A 23946-nucleotide genomic window follows, 5' to 3' on the forward strand; every position below is an offset into this window, starting at 1 on the left:
AAAAAAAAAAAATTAAAAAGAAATAATCCTTTCGAAAACAATGAAGGAGTTTTGGACATACAGCACAATGGGAAAATAATTACCCTTTTCCCAATTTTACATTGTTCCATTCAGAAAGATTCATTATTATTCAACATCTAACTTGTGAAAAACAAACCATGATAATTAACATTAGTATATGTAGGTGTGGATGTGCTGTAGTTCAAGCCATAAGGAAAGACAGTACAAAAAGCAGAGCGAGAGAGATGAAATACAATAGGCATACACCGTTTTTCTGAGTAAACATGTAACACTTGCACAGACAAAAATATCTATTGTACTACAACTTAATCATGTTGGAACGTACACATTCACTGCAATAATGAAAAGCTAGTAATGCCGTGCATAACAAATGAGAAGTTTTTACATTTTTTCAGGCTGGAAGTTAATTTATCTTCACATTTTTGACTGATTTAAATCCTATTCAATAATAATAATAGTAATAATAATAATAATAATAATAATAATAATAATAATAATAATAATAATAATAATAATATTAATAATAATATAAGGTTTTGCTAAAATCGGCTGACATAGTATAGCGGACAAAAGCATAAGGAATCGATCACAAGATCTGCCCGTCGCTGGTTCTACGCGTAATTCCTCTCAGAGTATGTGTATTAGCGCATTGTCTTTGCACTATTCTTTTCAATAGCGTTACTCCCTTTTCATTGTCTTCTTCAGCTTAAAGTGTTCATTTAAGGAACATAAAACTAAAATTTGAAATATATATACATTACAAGTTTTGCGAATATTATTATGTAACAGACAACAAAGAATAAATTATCGACAAATTGCAAGCTGGTGTCCATTCCATTATTCTTGACCGATTTCAAATTGTTAAGAGTACAATTAAAGGAGAACACAGGTTCATGATGCCAGTGTTAAATTAATATATTGGATATGATCGATATTAAACGAACAATGATCGATGCAACATGCACTTAAAATAGTGATCAACAATAGCACCGATTAATGACTTTTTACTTTAAATGAATATGTATTTGCCTTATATTTGTGTTAATACTAAATACAGAGTAATTTAACGACGAGGAAAGATACCGTATTTTCGGTACTAGTGTGTCATTGCAATTTTTACTTCATAAACCTTACATTCAGGTATACACAAGAGACAGACTTTGTTTTATATAAAGAATGATGGAAGCTACTCTTGTTCATTTTAATAAAATATGATTTTTCTCGAATCTTTCCATTAAATTCCATTAGTTTCATGTAATGTTACGTCAACACTTCTCTATATTAGTACTTAAAACGAAATTTTCTTCTATTTTTTCTCCAGTTCTTCATTATTTACTTAACTTTTAAGTACCGTTAAAATTAATCAAAACTATATGTATATAATATCAAATTTATGTAAATAAAAGGAATGTTTTCAAGTTACATTATTTATTTACAAGTTATATACTTATATTAACATATAAAAATATTTTGTGTCTTATGGTAAAGGTTATAATGATTCTCTATATTAGCTGAGAAAAAAACACTACCCAAGTATGTAAATGCGGGATTTTCACTATTTTTCTACGTAGTCATACACTTTTGTTCAAGCATTTCTCTAAGAGCACAACAAAATTTTCTATGTCTCTGCGGTAGAATTCCGACTTTAAATTCGGCACTATTCACACACCGTGGATTGCACATCATCGTCTGTGTTGAGGTACTGACACTAATGTCTAATATTCCACCCAGTCCCATGCCTAATCTGGAAAGTTTCCTCAATGTCCTTCAACCACAGCCCATGGTTGGCAGGACTCGCTGGCACCAAATTTTTCGTTCAAGAAGGCAGATCAATTATCTAGTTTGTAAATCGTTTCCTAAACTCATGGCATCACTATCTCAACTTTTGCCATACAATGACGTCATTCTTCATGAAATTCTCTAGCCGGATTGCTTTTGGCCCATATAAAGCGAATAACGCTGCTGACTTCCTTCCATATGTTTCGTATTTTTTGTCGCCATCTTGTGGTTACCTCAATCTGCAATAATAAGTAGGGATCGTTAATTTCTGTTCAAAATAGGGTAAGTTCTGACCTCTTCTCTTGTATTGGTTGCTCATTACAGTGGGTTTTGTTGAAGTTATTTCATAGTACTTCGTTAATATATATCGCATGTATTTGAGTCAAGAGATTTGGACATGTTATATATATATATATATATATATATATATATATATATATATATATATATATATATATATATATATATATATATATATATATATATATATATATATAGTTTTCTCTGGATAAAACGAATCTTACGGAAATAGATCATAGTTCAGAATGAGTAAAATGACTTATGGTTGTATATATTTATCTCTTTGACTAAATCTAAAATGTGTGTGTATTGAAAAATATACTGGTTACTTGTTATTCGTTTATTACTTAATAAGCGAGCCAAAACAAAGAACTGTCTAAATCATCAGTCAAAATAAGCAATAGACATTTTTTAATCATCCTTGTGAAGAGTGCCAAGGCTAAACAAGTAGTGACATCTTGAATTGGAAATAGGTACTACTTAGTGATACTCAATTCTTGTGATTATATGCAGTTGTAAAATATTTAATTTTGACTGATTAACAGAAGATTTATAAACATCTGTGAAAAACCAGAACTTAATAAAAATAATTCATTATAAGAATTCAATGAAACTCGAATGCTAGAAGTAGATAAAGGAATTGATTACACAAATTGGCTCAAACAGAGAAAAAGTAAGAGATAAAAACTGGAATAAATTTACAGAAAAATCACAAATAGAATTCTATTGCCATTCGAAAGTAAGGAATCAGTAGTAATCAGTTTTCAACTCAGCCTGATTCTAATGCAATCATATTTTGAAATAGTATTTCGGTAATATTCGAATAACACCAGAAAAAGTGTTCGAAATAATTATTCTAATTAGCCACTAAAAGTTTGCACCTAAATAGCATAATTTATACCATAACAACAAGGTTGGTAGTTTATGCAGTGGCTAATGGTCAGCATGGTTTGTTAATTGGTAGTAGAAAAATAAAGCTGAAAGATAAATTGGGCCAATTGTTTTAAGTGCATATTGGCCTACCAATAATTACCATCATTTATCCTACAGTTCCAACCTCATATTCCTAATTACAATCTTATTTCTTTAGCAAGGGTTTCGTTGGCAAATGCCGGCAAAGCGGCAATTACAGCGTAGAACCAACGTTGGCATTTGGTTACCCTACAATTTCCCCACTGTTAGGTCTAGTGTAAGTGTACTAGGACAACAGTTTTAATCACTACTATATTAGCCGGGGGGGGGGACATGGGGTTTGGATTCCGCGTTAAGCTGTAGGGCCACGTCTCATAAGCCTCCCTGCTGAAAAGAACATTAACATTAAATCAAAAACTTCCGTATTGGAAATCTGAAATCAAAACCATTAAGAAAGTACAAAAACAGATATTAGTTTTGCTGAGATATATTGTAGTAAACCAAAATTAAGCCCCCGTGATCAATTGTAAATTGCGAATATATAAATTTTGTGTTTTGTAAATGCACCCAAAACTCTCAGACGAGGAAACATGAAAGGTACGAGGATTGCATTCCGAAGTCGTCGAGAAGCTGCCCCTTTGAGGTTGACTTCAAAGCGCCAAACACGATGAATTACCTTTTAATACTACCTTTTCTTCTCACTCTCACCAAATATGTTAGCCTTGGTTTCGTTGTGTTCTCTTCCCTTACATAAAATGAGTTTTCATGCTCGATGTCCAATTATTTATTCTATTTGCAATTCACAACAAAAGACTAAGCAGATTGGATTATGCAAAATTGTTTGTTAAAACTGATTGATAGTGCTTTTGTAATGAAAAATCAGTCAACCAATACTAAAAACTGTTTGACATTATGTTGTACCACCGCATTAGATGTTCTGCACTCGTGGTAATCTTTTTGTAAGGCTAAGCGGTTAGTGTACACACCTTTTGCATGGGAGACCCGGGTTCGATTCCTGACGGAAACTCATGAAGTTTGGATTCCAAGTTAATCTGTAGGTGTACGTTTCATATAGCCACGCTGCTGAAAGATACATTAAATTCACACTCAACTCAACTCAACTTGTTTGTGCGCTCCTGATCTACTGCCCTTGCAATATTCTGTGAGAAATCAGTCTAACAAGGGAACATCTTATATTGATAGTAGCATTACCCAATCACACAATATGTAGTCGATAGAGGAGTGAAGAAAAATGAGAAATCCAAAGTTTTATGGGCCGACACCCAGAAACACAGGAGATACAGAGGAAAGAAGGATCTAGAATCATGTGAAGATAGAAATGCAAAAGATATACTGACACAGAAAGAACTTCAAAATGATTAAAGTATTCAAAATGGTATTTACACAACAGTATGGTAAGCAAACATTGTACCCATAGACATGCTCAATAACATCATATGTAATGCAGTGTTGCCAAATGAGCACAAAATGAAGTTTTGTTAAATGGCATGGAACACAAATTATAATATCTAGAAAATCTAATTAGGGGTAGAACCATACCTGTGAAGTCATGATGTACCGTGTTGCCAACATTTGAAGATAGGCCTATATGAATTCCTACATGAATTTCGGATGTAGAAGAGTACATACACTACCAATACACTGCGGAGCGTTTTACCAACAGCAACACTGAAAAATTGACTACCAATAATGTGTGAGGTGATACAGTATTACGTGCATCAGAAACGTGTGCCTGCTAATCAATTGTCAATTCAAGAGCATGCATCATTTCAGTTTTGTGTGTTGTGTTTGATACTATTCTGATTTTCCACTTGGGCAAATCTGCTTCGACACTGTGCTTCGTCCCTTGTTTTCGTGCTTCAGTGATTACATTATTGTTTGTGGTCCCACATTTTGGTATTAACTAGTTAGAATCGTGTACTGTATGTTCTCTTCTACATCCGATATTCATATAGGAATTCATATAGGCCTATCTTCAAACGTTGGTAACACGGTACATCATGACTTCACAGGTATGGTTCTACCCCTAATTAGATTTTCTAGATGTTATAATTTGTATTCCGTGCCATTTAACAAATCTTCATTTTTTCTCATTTGGCAACACTGCATTACATATGATGTTATTGAGCATGTCTGTGGGTACAATGTTCATTTACTATACTGTTGTGTAAATTTCATTTTCATTACTTTAATCATTTTGAAGTTCTTTCTGTGTCAGTATATCTTTTGCATTTCTATCTTCACATGATTCTAGATCTTTCTTTCCTCTGTATCTCCTGTGTTTCTGCGTGTCGGCCCGTAAAACTTTGGATTTCTCACTTTTTTCACTCTTCTATCGATTGCACATTGTTTGATTTGGCAACGCTATTATCAATATAAGATGTTCCCTTGTAAGATTTAGGTGGATTGTGAACTGACACTCACGAGTTCGATTTTTAGTTGATGCTCTAGTATTTAGTAATCTTCACAGGATAATAATATGTCAGCAAAATGATGGAGAGAGTACCACAAATTTTGGGGATATATGCACCTCTGAAATTTGTTTGATGTATTTAACTAATTGTTAATGATTTTATTTTCTGTTTCATTTCAGCCAAGATATCTTTTAACGTCCCTAGCAAGCAACGACCTAGCGATTGGTCTGTTAGTAACTCCATTCGGTTTCCTGCCTGCCATCTATCATTGCTGGCCTTATGGGGAGATCTTCTGCCAAATACAAGTAAGTGATTTTAAGGTCATACCGTACAATTACGTGGTTCACTTTTGAATGAATGATGTATTTGTTCACATGTTCACATTTATATTTACAAGTTAATTCTACTGCCATTCTTCACTCTTACACGACCAAGCTCAATAATGATTGATTGTGGGTGTAACGATACAGCGCATCTTTCTGCTTGTGTGGCCCCGCGTTCGGTTTATGCTTGTTTCGGGTACAAACTCGAATAGTGGTTCGTGTTACACTATAAGCAGTAGGTTCTGTGTAATATAGCCTCGGTAGCGAGATTATTTACCCCAAGCTTAATAATATTACTTAAATCTTCAATCTACCGGTGTACCTAACTGACTGCAGCCGCCATATTTTAATGTATTTTTACTTTTTGTCTTTATGTTAGACATTTAGCCGTACAAATGTGTTAATAAGACTCTTGGACCATTGTATATACTATCGTGGAAAACTTACGTCATAGTTCGGATATATATATAAATTGAAAACCACTATGTTTGTGAGTTAATAACTCTTGAACTATCCGAAAATCTCGATCAAATTTCCAACATAGAAGAGGTTCTGGCCTGGGATGGTTTTTATCATTTCACTTTGACGGTATAATGTAAGGGAGGGGGGATATATAAAAATGATCGAAAATGAGTGATTCCATAGTTTTTGGGGTCGATGAGATAAACATTGACACTTCCCGATGCCGTTTAAATCCAAATTGAGCCCCGTAACTTGGAGGAGGGGGAGATATACAAAACAATATTGAAAATGACCTATATTAGTGTCGAATTCATAGTTTTTGGGGCTCCTTAAGTTGATTGATGACAGTTTTGGTGCCTTTTATGTTCAAAATTAATTGGGCATTCTTCTAGTTTATAGTATCACAGGACCATGTTCAATATTCTTAGGTGAAAAATAGAACGAGGTGACGAAGTGACTCCCATTTAGCATCTTTTGATTTGTTATTAACTTATTCCAAAAGAGAATAAATTTCTAAAGAATTATGTGAACTACAAAGTGTCTCTTGAATAATGTTGCTTAAGAGACGAAAAGTGTATATTTAAGTTTGAAGCGAGAGGAGAAATTTCTCGACTCTTGTGGACAATACTACTTTACCCAAGTTTAATATCTCAAACACTGTTTTAGTGTCATATGGTTCATAGTTAAAAACTATAAATGAATAGAGTGATTGTACGAACACAATAAAAAGCATTTTATCAAGATTTAAAGATACGTAAGTCACTACATTATATATTCCAATAATAAATATGGTTTAAATATTGTTATATCATACCCATCGTGGAGTCTTCGTGATGTAGAAGGATTCTAATAACTTCTAGATGGAACTTTTTTTAAAAAAAAAAAATCAGGGCATAAATCTTGAACATGAATTTACGAAATGAGACGAGAAAAAGGTGCTACGAGAAGCGAGATAATAAAAGAAAGAATTCTTCGAGAATCGAGACGAGACAAAAATTCGACACAACTTTTACGAGATGAGACTTGAAAATTTTATTTCTTGTCTCATCTCGTATCGTCAGTGGTAGAGCGCTTACCTCTGTTGTTGGAGGTTCCTGGTTCGATCCCCCGCCAAGTAAGTTTATGGTGGACAACATCGTGTCGGTGAGTTTTCTCAGGGTACTCCCTGTGCCTCCCACTTTCTCATTCCACCAATTTTTCCATCATCATTCATTTGCCTTAACCATCGTCTCCGTTAGCCTAAAGGGCATAATCGCGGGACGTTAAACTGAAAAGTATCATCTCGTTGGCAACACTAGTCTTGCAAAAATCATTTAACGTTGGGGGACTCCAGGTTTTACCGAATTATTCGGGAACGAAATGAAAATTTTATGTGTAAACGTAAAATGTGAGAGAATTCAAGTACTCTGTTACATTTTAAAAACAAAAAGCTTAATAACAAGTACCCTAACAGTAAATCTTAAAAAAAAAAAAATACCGAACCAAAAGATTCATGTAAGATAAATACTTGTATATCTAAAATTATCAAGAAAAATTGAAACTTGAGATACTTCGGTTACCCTACTCTCTTGGTGACATAGTGTAATGGCGAAGAATGGCCTAAAATGTATTCACTGTATACACAAGTAACACATACCCAGATTTCAGCTATCGATTACGTTGTTATAATTAAAATAATAGTATACTTTAATTCTTTTATCTTGCCTCTAAATACATGAAATACATTGGAATTAATGGAAATCTAATTGCACCCAGTTACGAGCTTGAGCTCTTAGATACGCGTGATATATGTTGTTCACGTTTTCCCAGATTACCCCACAGAGACAGGGTAGAAGACCAAGATGTACGGTTTCCCACGATGAGACTTTTAGGGCCGGAAGCTAAGGCAATTAGTGATATAACTTGGCTAAAATTATTTCTCATCTACTGCAATCTAGCAAGGAAACCAAATACATGCTGGGAGATTATATACGAGAAAGCTTCACGCATATTTTGTTTTTTTTACTACTGACAAAGTATATACCCGTACTCAAATCAATACGTACAGTGTGTCAGTACTCTGTAGAAACTATATATTTAATGAAACACTCGAGCTACTCAAATAAACTGAAGCTCCTAGATTGAAACCAGGTAGTTTATGTAGTTTTCAAATAGTGAAGAAAAAGAAATTAGCGACAAATTGAGTTGTTAATATTTTATTTTGCATATTAATTACATATGTTGTACTCCTATGCTTGTTTTCGTATTGAAAGGGAAGGTAGAAAAAAATATTAGTAATAAATGTAGAAGAAGGCAAAATCTGCACTATTTAATCGTAAAGATGTTATAAGTATCTATATATTAGCTTTTATAAATTTTAAAATATTTAGAATTAGTCGGAAAATATGAAGAATATCAAGGCATATGTTTAATAACTTTTGATTTGATTTGAGATGAGTTTAGAGTTTCTTTCACGAGCAAGGCTATATGAGACGTGGATCTACAGCTTAACGTGAAATCCGAATCACATATACTCCCGTCCAGGAATTTCATCTGGGTCTCCAGCGCTATTACGCTAAAGACGAATACGCTATTACTTGCCACGAGAGAGCTATGATAACTTTTACTACTATGAATACATAAAGAATGGTAAATATTTTATTAAAAGTTAATTGCAATAAGACTCAAATATAGGTCTCAATTGCCCCTATTCATAATGCCGCAGTATATAGTCTCAGGCTTTATTTTAGCCGTGATGCTCATAGGTGCCTCCTTGTTCCGCATTGCAAATTTACTCCACATGATGACGATGCTAAAACGATTGACTCGAATTGAACCAGTAATGGTTGCTCGAACAGCTCTAATTCTTACAAAATAGCTAATATAAATTCATAAATGTGTGAAAATACTAATACCAGCCCTCAGAATGTCATAAATTTTACGTAGCTTTGGCGGTCAATATGTTAAAATTCTGCTCAATACCAATTTGACCACTTATTAAATATACTTTAAAATATTCAGTTAAACCTTGTTATTCAGACATATTCGGTTAAACCTTGTTTTCGGCAAACGATTTGTGATTGTTTTTATAAATGTTTTGAATACACTATTATTAAATCTACATATGTACGCGTAACAAAAGAAATTTTTAATCTGTTAAAACTTAATATCTCTATGCATTTCTGAGAAAAGGGACCATTGATATATATATCTAGAATAAATTAAGAAATGAGCTTTAAGCCTGTACCAAACCCAGGATACTGACAAATATCAGCTATAAGAAAATACTGTTGCTAATTCCCACATTCCTCTATTGGTTGCGGCTGAAATTAGAAGCAAGAGAGCTGAATTAATCCTAACCTCTAAATGCATGTTCAACAAATTTCTTTTAAAATTATCAAATTTTTATGAGACATGGCAGGGATTTGCTTGAGTGTTGCCAATTAATCCCGTTTCTCGCGCTTTAAATCAGCCAGGACACTATATTATTATTAATTTTTAATTGTTATCACACAATGAAACTTATAAGATTGTACTGTTAGAGCATAGATGTTATTCCTCACGCTAACTCTTGAAAGAAAGCAAATTTTTAATTTTTTTTTTTCGGCAGATAGCTAGAGTGATTATCTCGGCCAAGCTCGTTAATGGAATTAATTCGTTAACAGCTTCACTGGTAATGGTGACATTAACGGTAGCTATTCATATCGTATTTAACATCTAAAACATTCTCCCAGCTTCTATGCAAGCTGAACAACAGCAAAGGAATGTTGGTTGCCTATAATAAAATAATATGGATGCGCATGATTTTCTTTTCTATCTTTCGCAAAGTTTTATTTTTAGCTAGAAATTGCCCGATTTTCATTTCCTTTGAGACTTACTGATTACTGCTATTGGCTGGAATCGAAATCGGTGAAGGGTAAGATGCCAAGATTCCCGAAAGAAACGATCTCATCTCAACTAAACGGCACTATTAGTTATTGAGAAGTTATTTCATTAATTGTAGAAAAATACACAAGAATGTACAAGAATAATTCAGTAATTATTACTAATACAATTCGATTTTTACCACGGGCCGCGGTGGCTCAATGGTAGAGCGTTCACGTCTGGTGCTTGGGGTCCCGGGTTCGGTCCCAGCCCCCGCCAAGTGGACTTTGTGACGGACAAACACCGTGTACGTGCGTTTCCTCGGGGTTCTCCCGTTTCCTCCCACTTTCTTCATTCCACCATTTCATTCATTACTCATCATCACTGTCTCCTTTAGCCTAACCGGCATAACTGTGGGACATAAAACTGAAAGATTTCATTTCATTTTTCGATTTTTACCAATTATTGCTTTTTTCATTACTTATGATAAGTGTTTACATGTCCATTCCATGCTATAGTGTATATGGTGAAATTCGAATTATCCAGAACAATGAGTTCTGGACGTTGTTGTTATTCCAACATTTCTTTCCTTCTCCACAACAGATCTTCCTAATCATAATGAGTATGAATTGTTTTTAAAGTATGTTATAAGATTCGGATTTCCCGGGATCCAAGCCCAGGTCTTTTGTGTCAAAATCCAATGCACTAACCACTTACCTAAGATAAATCTGTTCCTTGAGTTTGCACAAAAAAGTGTTAACTGTTTAAAAGCCTTTCATGAAAGTCTAATTATGAGAGGATTATGAAAAGATGATCATTAGTTGAGTTAATTTTATTCATCAATTTTACTGTTTAACTAATTGTTATTGCAATTCTAGTATTGTCTTATTATTATTAACAATCACTTAAACCCCCATGATTTCACAGGTTAAACCTGTTTTATCTAAATTATAAACTATATAAAAGATATTACTTGCACGAAAAATACATTTATTCATTTGAACAGATGTAACTTGCAAATATTCGTCGCAAACTCAATCGTATTCGATTGTAAACAAAACCTAGTATGGAACAGAAAATTATTTTACACAAAGCAGGTTTAGATAGTGTACGAAAAATAGTCGAGCGGTTTGGATTAGTGGTTTGTTAATCATGTGTTCAAATTCTGGAGGAAGTTAAATTTTTATTTTAATTATAGTCTATTGTTATTATTACATGCTTCTAAGTTATCTCAGATATTAAGCAGGGGTGGATAACTTAACGTAACTGTAACGTAACGAAAATAGTTCTCTGTAACAAAATTATTGGTTATTTAATGTAGGTAGGTACAAGGTATACCACCAATTTTTGTTACGACACCGTAACGTTATTCGAGCATGTAACGTTATTGTACCGTAACTAATTGAAGGAACAAATCTGTTTCGGGTATTCCTTTCACGCTTGGTGGGAGAAAATCAACAACTGGTACCAGCTGAATGAGATTCTTTCCTCTGCGGGTATCTAATGGAACGAAAATGTGTGGAACAGAAGCTATTTCGTTACAAATACTATTTGCCACATGAGTAACACAGTTGACCAGACAGGTTTGGTAAAGGTATTGTGTTCATCAGTTACAGATCTTATCAGATCTTTGGAGAGTTCCTCGGACATGGTATCTATAGGCCAATCTACACAATAAAAGATCTTGTACAAGATCTTGTAGCTGTCATAAAAAAATCTTGAAACCCAATCTTTCTATTTACTGTCTACACATATCAACTTCTTGAAAGCAAGAAAGACATTTCCACCCATGCAGCACTGCGCTCTAGTGGACAAATAGTGAACCTTCTCATTACAGGGTTCTGCCTGGATGACAAATGAGTTTACCTGAATCACCTGAATGAAGTCTATCTATATATTGTATTTTTCTTCACATTTATGTGGTTTTCAGATATTCACTATTTTTAATTAAGAGTTCAAATACAGAATTACACACCTCCAATTTAAAAAAAAATCCTTATATTTGACCTTTTTCTAAACAAAGAATCGCAAAATTTGAAATATTAAAGAAATTGGCCTTCATTCCCTCTTCAACATCGAAATTTTTGACAACGCTGCAGCATGTGTTCAGTTATTTATAACAAGGAGTTGATATGCCGAGTTTCACGTCCCTTACTTAAGGGATTTCTAAAATACTCTCGGTAAAACATTTGAACACCCATTACCGCTTCCCCATTTGAGTTCGTATTTTAATTTAAAATCCTTTCTGATTCCTTGCTATCATATTAAAATGATTTTTCTTCCAAATATCACATTTTTTAGTATATTAGTATGACCTGGGCCAGTGGTGTAACTACAATGGAGCGAGTGGAAGTTGCTCCAGGGCAGTAAAAGGGTGCATGTGCGAACGGACTTTATGCAAAGAACGTTTGAAATCATTTCAAAAGGTACGCTATGACTATTAGCAATTAATTGGCAACAGCCGATACCGGAGGCGGATCCAGGAATTTTTGAGGGGGCGGGCAGGTTTGAAAAATAAACTTGAAACATTTTTCGATATTTGGTTCACTAACTAAAAGTGTGGACTGCAGTGTTTCATAATTCGTATTTACCTCCACCCTTCTAGAGGCGGCACTGAGGAGTGGCGAACGCACCCAGAATCTTCCTTTTGAAAGAAGTTTTATATATATTTTTTTCCTACAGCCTTTAAACAAGCGCTCCGTTAGGGACTAATTTATATATTTTACTCCTCATGGAATATGGATTTCTCTCAGGATTAGAAACCTGCTTGTGTTTGATTATTTTTGAAAGTATATTTTAACATCAAAAGATGATATTATATTACGAACGTTTCTATTCTGTCCATTAATTAAATCACATCTAAAAGTGAGACAAGTGTAATATCAGAGAAGGGGGATGGGATAACGAGTCAGTTGTTACGCCATGCCAGCTCTGTTGGCCCGTGTTTCACGATGCGAGCAGGTGTTTTCACGATTCATCTTACAAATATCTCCCAAACCGTTACTCCCTGTTAAAAATCTTAGTGAACCTTCTTTGTAGAAATAGTCTTAGAAATAAAATGAAAAACGAACAAACAAGCCAGACTGTACGATAACGAAGATATGAGTGATACCGTAAACGCTTCCAGAGGGAGGGGGTCTCGATTTTTACAAATATCCCCTAACCAGTTACTTCCAGCTATAAATTGTACTGAATCGTATTTGTACTACGTAATCTTAGAGGAAAAAAAGAGTGAACGCGCTAGGGTATATAGTAACGAAGATATGAGTGATGCCATAAACGCTTCACAGGGGGGTTTAGGGGAATAGCGGGATAAGAATCAGGGAGAATTTAGGAGAATTTTGAGAAATTATACCTTTACATGTGTGCTAACGATTGGTAGATAATTCATCTTGCTACAAATTTGTTCTGACATTTTCCCTTCATTGACCGGGCTAGTGGGCAATATATATACAGTATATATAACCGGGTCACGGATAATTCGCAACAGAAAATGAAAAGGGGTCCCACCAGGAAAGCAAAAGGAGATAGGTTATTCGTTATACGAACAATATACCTAATAAGAAAAACACTTGTAGATGAAATATAAGCTTTAGAAATATGAACTACTACTACTACAACTATTATATTATTACTATTATTATTGACCACATAGGTTCGGAGGCCAATTCACCAAAATCTGTTGACTCCATTCTTAGAAGCCCATTATTATTATTATTATTATTATTATTATTATTATTATTATTATTATTATTATTATTATTATTATTATTATTATTATTATTATTATTATTATTAGTTTTGAAATACTAACAGCTGAACTTCCTATTTGCTACTTATTTCCTATTTTGATGAATGTTGAACAATGACTTATGAGTAGAGACCGGATGTTTAGGCATTAAAAACCTAGAAAATAGGAAGGCAAATAGGCACTTAAAATTTAAAAAATAGGCAGTAAAATAGGCACTAAAGTGTAACTCGAAATAACCAAGATAAATACTCAATACAATTAAAAAAATAAATTCAAGTCATAGATATTGTTCAAAGAATATAGAAACATACCTGTTTGTTAATATTTTTAATGTATATATAAGAACGAAGGTTGACATGTATTCCATGTATATTTTGTAAATACATTCTATACAGCGCTTTATCACTACATATAACAGTCCAAATTCTATACATTTTAATCAATACACATAGCAGTTGAAAGTTTTACAGCACTTTATTAGTACACATAGCAGTCCAAAGTTTTATTGCATCTTATTACTACAGACAGCACTTATTTCTCGAAGAGGCAGAATCCTTTCTTGAGATACTAAATTATATATTTTTACCAATAAAGCATTATTTCGAAGAAAATGCATAGAATAGGCAATATTAGGCACTAAAGCAATTATTTAGGCAGGAAGGGGCCAAATAGGCAAAATAGGCAAAATAAAATTGTCTTAAATTGAAACTATAACAACCTATAAAAACTTTAAAACGTTATTTTTGACCATATCTTTAATATTAAAAAATAGGCATTTTGCCTAACATCCGGTCTCTACTTATGAGAAATGATAACTTCGATTAAAATTTATTGTGATTACAGAATTTAGCTTGAAGTACCGTGATGAATTCAAGATGCTATTTCGATGACAGCAGAAATTATATTCTTTTGACACACATATTCATATGGCCACGTCTCTCGCAAGAGGAAACCAAAAGTGTCATAAAATTCCTGACGTAAGTTGTTAATTTATCACATCATTAACTTCACGAGTGATCAAAATGATGTGTTTGTGCATATAGCTTTCATTTTATTTATAGACCCTATTAATTGCTGTATATTTATATTTTATTGTTTGTGAAGTCAGTGTCAAGATTTTGTATCCTTGGCCTTTTTCTTTTGGCGCGAACAATTTTTTTCACTCATTCATGTCTGCATACTTTCTTTCATTTGTAGCGAAATGGATCCTCAGAAATGTGCATCGGAATATATAAAAGAGCAACCTTTGTGTAGATTTAGGCCATCTGTCCCGAAGGAAAAGAAAGGATGTTTCCATGCTTCTTTCCTACCGCGTAGGATCTTTGTTTCTTCAATTCCCAGTTTCAGTACAGTGCAGTTTATTGTACGTGTAACATGGAGCACGTTGCTAGTACACTTGGAGTGGAAGAGCAATTTGTTTTGCCCTGTACAAAAGCTCCAATTTAAGCAATACTTTACATGCAGTAACACAACTAGGTGGTTGCGTGTTAAAAGGACATTAGAAGAACTTAAAACACTAAAACGGCGTAATCGAATTTTCCGAAGAAATAAGATTAATTTCGATGATTTTTTCCAAACCAAACTTTGACTTTCCGCTGAATAAAGTCGAAGTCACTACTCCAAAAATGAAATGAAATGAAATCTCTAAGTTTTACATCTCACGGTTATGCTGGCTAGGCTAAAAGAGGCAGTGATGAAGAGAAATGAATGAAATGGTGAAATGAAGAAAGTGTGAGGAAACGAGAGAATCCCGAGAAAAAACATGCACACGATATTTGTCCTCCAGAAAGCTCACGTGGCGCGAGTTGGGATCGAACCAAGAACCCCATGCACCAGAGGTAAATGTTCTACCACTGAGCCATCGCGGCCTCTATTAATAAAATTGCAAACCTTTATTCATGTTATAAGTCTCAGCATACAGTACATATATACATTGTATTATTTATACCTTTTATAAACTATGAGATGTAAATAATGCCACGGACCTTCTAACGTCGTAAATATATTTCACGTGAATTACTTTTCTATATTGAAAGTATTTATGGCGAAAACCTATCAACACGATATTTTCAGATTTCGAACATCCAAAACTGGAACGTTACGCGCTTAAAAGTAGGTCAGATAAGCTAGTGAATCTGCATGCATAGTAAAACTAAGTGAAGTTGACTGATAGTAACTCCCCCTCCATCACATTTGGTGCCTCAACTCTGTGCTATTCGCCTATCTTCACAAAATTGATTCCCTCCCTTCACAGTGTTTCACGAAAAGCACTTGGACCCAATAGAGCGCTCAACTCTTACCCGTTTGGTCCATAGGTCAATTTCAGCCACTGTCAAGTGAGCTTTTGGTGGACAAACACTGTGTGCTTTGGATTCTCCTGTTGCATCCAACTTTATTCAACCATTATCACCTATCTCATCATCAACCACAAGTAGTTGTTCTTTGTTCAATGACGTCACTCATGATGAAAGAAACAACTGTCCATAGGCGGTCAGAATCTCACATACAGATGGATGTATGAAATATATAGCTGACGTATATAATATACGTATACATGTGTAGTATACGGAAGTTTGTTAGATGTCAGATACCCTGCAGCGACATGATATAATGTCTAAACGAGAAAAAGGCAGTAACTATGTAGTATATGGATAACGTATGCTCCGTACAGATTTCCGTACCAATCGTAAGGATTCCATATATTTGTACAACATACCGCTGTCCGAATAACGGATTTTTCTCAGTGTACACATAATTCTATACTATATGCAATAGTATCATATATACTTTGATTTTCATATTTATATTGCCAATGTAAATAGCAGCAATACAAAATATCAATATCAATATCAAAATACTTGTATTTTTTTTTTTTTTTTTTTTTGTAGTTTCAATCAAATCATAGGGCAGTTAATGGGGGATCAGGGCGGTCTTACGCATCCTTTTGCATTGTTTGCTTAATATATGGCCAAACATATCTTGAGGCTGTGAACTGTGGAACCTTTTACGTACTGCGAGCAGTGGCGGTTTTAGCGGGTAGACACGGGGCTACCCAAAAATATATAAATCTGAAAATATATAAACACTAAAAGATATAATAAGAAGTAAATATATTTTCACTTTTTCTATTAATGGTAAATAATTATTTAATAAACAGCATCAACAACTACTGTAAAAGTAATTTCCTATTGTCATTAATCAATCGAATGTGCATATGTATTCATACGTGAGGAGCGGACCTACCCAAAATTAAAATCCTAAAGCCGCCCCTGACTGCGAGCTTTAGCATGTTGGAGGTGAACTACTGGAAAACAATACAATTGAAATGACTTGATAGTAGACCGAAGTAAGTTTGTTTTATCTTTGTTTCAGCTATAATGTCAAACGGTTTACTTGCAACTGAGTCAGTCAATTTTCAATTTCTATGCAGTTAGCTTTCTTTCTTTTTTTTCTTTTTCTTTAATCACATTAATTTTTACTGATATAGATGTGAATAACGCTGCTAATAAGAGAATAGTATCTAGTTATTTTTCCAAGAAGAACAAGTAGAATAACATCTACAATTTATGATAAAACTAAAAGAAAGAGTTATTCTTCTTACAGAATTATTGCGAAAAAATGAAATGAAATCTTTAAGTTTTACGTCCCATGGTTATGCCGGTTAGGCTAAAGGAGACGGTGATGAGATATGAATGAAATGGTGGAATGAAAAAAGTGGGAGGAAACGGGAGAACCCCGAGAAAACCCAGGAGCATGGTGTTTGTCCACCACAAAGTCCACACGGCGCGAGCTGGGATCGAACCAGATACCCCAAGCAACGGAGGTGAACGCTCTACCACTGAGCCACCGCAGCTTCTATCTACAATCAAAATATAGGCATAATTAGAATAATTGCAAAACCTAAGGATTTCTGCTCAAGTACAACCCTGAAAACTATGTACATCGGTTCAAATTTCCATTTAATCCATCATATATTATTTGGTGACAATCAGTTTATCGGAAAAAACATTATTATTATTATTATTATTATGAAAATTAGTAATTGTGAAAGATAATAACTTCGATTAAATCTGCTATGATTACAGAATTTAGCTTGCAGTACCATCCTGAATTCAGTATGCTATTTTGATATCTGTGAGGAAGCTAAATTATTTCGATGCCTACATTCATGGAACCGAGCTGTTAACAAAAGAAGAGACACTTGTTTTCCCTGGCAGTCGTAAAAATGTGTATTTTGGCTCTTCCCCCTCCAGCCCAAAAGAAACCGTTGTTTCGGAAGCGGCGCAACTGGATTTTCTTTTATGTCAGCGGGAGGGCGATAGCAGGTAGCAAGCAAGACGGCCCAAAAAGTTGGACACTGTTGAACTTCTTGCAAGATGGAAAAAATGTTTTATGACCCTATCAAGACTATGTGTACACGGGGAAATATGGTAGGGTTTCAAGATTTTTTTTATGACAGCTACAAGATCTTGTACAAGATCTTTTATGGTGTAGATTGGCCTTATTGTATTGTTCTTCAGAGGCTCACATTGAATTTCGTTCTTCAGGTGGTGAAGCAGAATGAATATTTCACTTTCATATGTTGTTATTGCAAATATGAAGTAGAGACAGGGAGAAAAAAAGAGATCGATTTCTGTGAATATCATAGGAGGAAGTCAGTCACATACAAGGAAAAAGGCAGGTGGAAGGGGATAGCAGGGTCAGGGGGAAGCACAGAGTGAGACAAAAGTAGCAAAGGGGAGGGAAAATAGACAATCTCTTTCATTCTTCATCTTGCTTTGTTTTCATAGCGCTCTTAGCTGTCCACAACAAGAGTAGGGTTAATTTATGTTAGAACTGTTCCATGAATGGTGGGTGCAAGCCTGTGAAAATCATATTATTATTATTATTAAAACAAAGCCCACAAAATAGCTAGGAAATTGTGTGATGCATGGCCACGTCATTGGCTATCAATCTGCATTATTTTTGGAATATTTCACCGTTGTTTGCTGATTCTTAATCCAGGCACATCCCCAATTTGTTCACTATATTGAATCAAACTATATTATTATTATTATTATTATTATTATTATTATTATTATTATTATTATTATTATTATTATGTCTAGCGAGCATAGCCTAGTGGCTAGTGTTCTTCTTTCGCAAAAGGGAGATCCTGGGTTCAAAGCATGTGGCCTGCTACCCTGACCGGTTTTATAAGCTTTTTTCGTTGTTCCACAAAGTGAATGTCGGGAGGTTATCTTTAAGGGGATGTTATACCTTTTGCCACTGGTTTCTCAGTCCCCATAAGATAACATGTAAACTTTATTTCATGAATATCTAACGAAATATGGTACGTAACAACTTAAAATTTTTCATACGTATACAGAAAAGCAATAGAAATGAAATGATTGTTTCAATTTCACGCTTAATGACGTAGATCAAGAGTAATGAACTTTTTAAAGTAACATTGTAATGGACTATATATTGAAGGTTGTGTTTTCCAATGTGATCTTCGCGAACAGATGTCCTGTTGGGGGAACGGACATAATGGCAGGAGGACAAAATGGCAGGGGACATAATGGCAGGAAATAATGGCAGGCGGACAAAATGGCAGAGGACGAAATGGCAGGCGGACGAAATGGCAGGGGACAAAATGGCAGGCGGACGAAATGGCAGAGGACGAAATGGCAGGAGGACAGAATGGCAGGAAGTTAATTTGAATTGTCGGGTTTTAAACTATTTGGTTTCTTACTTGGTAAATGAAGATTTCAACATAAATTTTCGATTTATTCATTATGTTCCAACACACGAGAATCAATGCTTTGGAGACTTTTAATTACTGTGTTTATGTGAAGTAAAAAATCATGCCAAATAACTAGTGAGTAAAGGAAAGGAAAGTTATGCAGCTTGTTTGCTATATGCAGAGCATCGACGGCGACCATTCTATCTGTTCTATTGCCATTACTTATTTGAAATAAGGCATCATAAACTTTCCCTGTTTGATACGAGGGACTCGTATCTGAATGGAGTCGGAGCATCAATTCGGCTCTCGCATCTTGTGGTGCTCAATGGTTTTAAAGTGAGACTGCTAATATATTCCTTTAGTATGGCCCAATGTTGAACCGATGCAGAAAAAAAAATCTAACTTTTTTAGCTATACAAAATGGAACGGCGTATTGAAATGTTGTGGCTGCATCATTAACGACAAGGTTTAGTGAATGACTATTGCAAAGAACATAGAAGACTCGGGAATTTATTTCTAAAATTCTCTTCTGAATATCTGAATGTTTGCTTTTCATATTGGAAACATTGTCACATCCTTGGCCCCTTATGTCTTCGATAGCAATGTTAATTTCCTTTATATGTTTAATTATTACTTCTGTCAGTCCTAGACTAGTGGTGTCTGTTACCGCTACGAAACCAAGAAAGTGATCTCAAATTTTTACAGGGCATTCTCCATTACTGTATGTAATTTGTACATGAACGATTATTGTCATTTGCTCGGTACCAGAAATATCTGGCGTACAGTCTAGTATTATACTATAATATTTTGCAACTCTCAACAAAGACAGTATTTTACTTTTTATTTGTTCACTATGAATCTGAATGATTCCAGTTTGGACATCTTTTCCTAAGTAATGGTGATATTTATTTGGTCCTCCCATGGATCTCAAGTGGGAGTGTACCTTTTGCATACTTCGAGTGGAGCGTTAGAACATTGTTGAATAGAAAAAACATAAAATATACCTTGATAATCTTATTCACCCTAGCTGAAAATCTTATATACGTCGCTGCAAGGAAAATATTGAACGATACCTGTTTGATAATTGAAAATGAGGAAAAATGCTCCGAATTTCCTGAGTGAGTATTTTCTTAATGTGAGTGAAGTAAGTTCAATTATATTCTCAGATGAACACAGTTTTATTTTTCCATGTGGGCCCATTACGAAGCATTATATTTTGATGGTATTCTTTTCCTTTTCAATTTTTGCCGCCCATTAGACTTGCCGCCCTGGGCGGTGGCACGGCTCGAACCCCCTCGCGCCGGCCCTGCTGCTAATAATATTTCAATTCTAATTGACAGTCATCTACAAACACCTTACTATTGCAAGCTTTCTATTCATACCAGCAATGTCTTAATGGAAGAAATTAGTTTTAGTCGTTTTCTTTGTTATTGTATTATTTAAGATCTTTTCGGGTATTACTAGAAGGAAGCAACTTTTATCTTTATTTCTCACTGTGATCTGTATTAAAAATTATGTTTGTAATCATAAAAGATCTAGTGGAAAAAAGTGAAATAGATATGAGGACAATAAAAGTGTATTTGTTTAAATAGTTAACTTCTCATTCTGTGTGTGTGTGTGTTTTTTTCTCACTCTCGCATTGGTTCAAGCAGGCCAATCAAAAAGTAAGCAACAAAAATAAATTTCCTGAAATAAAATTTTAGGGTTTAGTTTACCTGAATGGGAGACATGTTATCATACATTTCAATCTTCAATAAGAGAGCAAAAAGTCTTCCCTGTGCTCATCCAACCGAGAAATGTCTTTGGAAGAAATCAGATAAGGAATTTTGCAGGTGTCCACTCAGCCGTGGACCCAACACCTCTCGTTATCTTTAGATCAGAGTTTTCCTAAGTGATTCCTTGTCACGCATTAAAAATAACAGGAAATCACTAACTAGTTCGTTTTTAAAATACTGGTTCCATCTCGCAGGTTATATTCCTTCTTTAATTTTCTTAATACTGATCATTGGGAATAGTTTATACAAGTATACAAATGTATTTCCGTTCAAGTTAGACTTTTATGTTCTGTTTCTTAGTCCGATTGAAAGTTTAACTTCTCTTTTCCGCACTGACGATATATGTATGTGAGACGGGACCATTAGTGGGATCCGAACCACTACTCAGGTTTGCATTTTCCTGGTTAACAATTTTAGACATCCAAACTATACTATGCATAAATATCAAAAGTCGTATAAAAAGTTTATGTCCGTCCGTCTGTCCTTTCAACGTTGATCGGCATTGGAACAAAAACGATAATATATAGCAGTGATCGAAACGACAATACGTATATACTAGTAGCTCCCGGGGACATTTTCAGTAGATCGCGTTAACGCTCTGGTTGCTAACCTTGATTTTATTTATTTATTTTTCCTGTTTTGACTTGCAATATGGAGAGTATCTCCTGTAAGTTCTACAGTTGTCATATGTATATAAATGTAAATTATAATTACAACTTATTACACCATTTGAAGTACTAAATTATAAGAAACATCACATGTTAAATTTGTTACATCATATTCATACATCGTTATCATTTGCAAAGTCCTGAACTGGATAATATTCTTCCTTCACTGAGCTGACGCAACAAAGGTAAGAGGCTTTTTTTTTTAAAAAAAAAAAAAAGAAAAGTCGGTAGTTCTTTTGGTTATAGCTCACAGTAGGATTTAAAAACGGTAGGTCAGAAGCTTCATATCCTTGGCGACCAGTAGCGTAGCCAGGATGTGTGTTTGGGGGGGGCCCAAGTGCTGTTATAGGTACATATAGAAAAATTACAGACAAAAAAATATATACACATAAAAACATATAAAAAATTACAAACATCAAAGTACCAAAGTACATTGTCGGACCTCTTTGGGGGGGGGGCGGCCCCTCCGGGCCCCCCCCTTCCCTACGCCACTGTTGGCGACCACTGATATATACCGACAAGCTTTGTTTTTTATTTAAAGAATTGATTTAGGTTTTCAAGAAAATATGTCATCTTTGCTTTTAACATTCCACTAAAACAAAAAATGGTTGAAGTTTACTAGTACTTCTGGTTTCAATATTGATTTTCATAGAGCAACGACGGTAAGAGATATCGAGAATCGTTTTCCTGTAATCGATTAAGCATACCAGAAATATGTTCCATCTACTCCGTTAACTCTATTCAAATCTGAAGTGGTTAAAATCAACAATTTCTGATTTCGACGTTGATAGCCATAGAATAAAAACCGTAATAAATAGGACGTGCGTTTTTGGAAATCGATTCGACGTGCGTTTCAAGGAATCGTACGATTTGCACTTGTAGCAATCTTAAAAACCGGAAGTAGTTATTTTTTCTAGTTCTTCCGGTTTTAATTCGATCACCAAAGATTAGAAGCGGTAAAATATAATGAGTAATGCCTCTCTAATACAAGGTCCTGATTTGAAGAGGGTACAGGAGCAATTGTTTTCCGTTAAGTTTGAGAAACACTTTTTTTTTAAGGAAAATAAATTGTATCTATATATATAAAAGAGAACGCACAAATCCTTTGTGAACTCATCACGCTAATACGGCTGAACCAATTTCTTTCATTTTTGGGGGGTTATTATGATTTGGACCCTAGATGGTTTTTATCATATCACTTTAATTTTTAATTACCAGTGTCTTGAGATAATTGACCATTCAAGTGTCCATACGTACAAATCCTTTGTTATTAGTTCATCATAGGTAAAAATAAACGTATTTATATGCAACCCGCATGACCATGTGACTCGGCGGGTTAACATAAATGACAGGCGCTATAATTTTAACATTTACTGCAATTTGAAAGCGAAAAAGTAAAAATTATCTAAGTAACAAAGTTTATTGCGTTCCGGGGTGACCGCAGCGAAGCGGGGTGAACGCTGCTAGTATTAATATATTAACAAAGAAAGTACAACTCTTGTTTGTGGACATTCTTGACTTCCTGACAAAATCTGAAATGACTCTATTGTTCTCACATGGATTCAATGTTCCGAGATTAAGTATTATCTGCATTGAAACCAGAAGTGGATGAAATATACTTTTCTGAATTCAGCGTTGAACATCATACTGAAAATCATGGATAGCAAGAAACAGGTTTTCATATATATATGTATGAATTGAGGGCCACCAGAATAGTTTTTATCTCCGACTTTACTTCTACTCGTATATTGCAGGGGGCGCGGTGGCTCAGTGATAGAGCGTTCACCTCCGGTACTTGGGGTTCCTGGTTCGGCTGAAGATATTTGTCACTGTCAGAACAGAACAATACTAGTCGAAATTGATACACATACTTGACATGATGAGTGAAATGAAGAAAGTGGGAGGAAACTAGAGAACCCCGAAAAACCCACGAGCACGGTGTTTGCCCACCA

At 34.6% G+C, this 23946-nt stretch overlaps 1 protein-coding gene across 1 annotated transcript in view; it reads left to right on the top strand.

The window, feature by feature from the left end:
- Positions 1 to 23946, top strand: part of LOC145691507 (trace amine-associated receptor 8c) — a 435100-nt gene that overhangs the window by 120258 nt on the left and 290896 nt on the right. Inside the window, exon 3 of the mRNA XM_081766917.1 lies at positions 5627 to 5752. Within this exon, the coding sequence (XP_081623043.1) occupies positions 5627 to 5752 (126 nt within the window). The remainder of the gene's footprint in view (positions 1 to 5626; positions 5753 to 23946) is intronic.

The sequence above is a fragment of the Thermobia domestica genome, chromosome 1, assembly GCF_964235325.1.
Source record: "Thermobia domestica chromosome 1, izTheDome1.hap1.1, whole genome shotgun sequence".
Classification (NCBI taxonomy): domain Eukaryota; kingdom Metazoa; phylum Arthropoda; class Insecta; order Zygentoma; family Lepismatidae; genus Thermobia; species Thermobia domestica.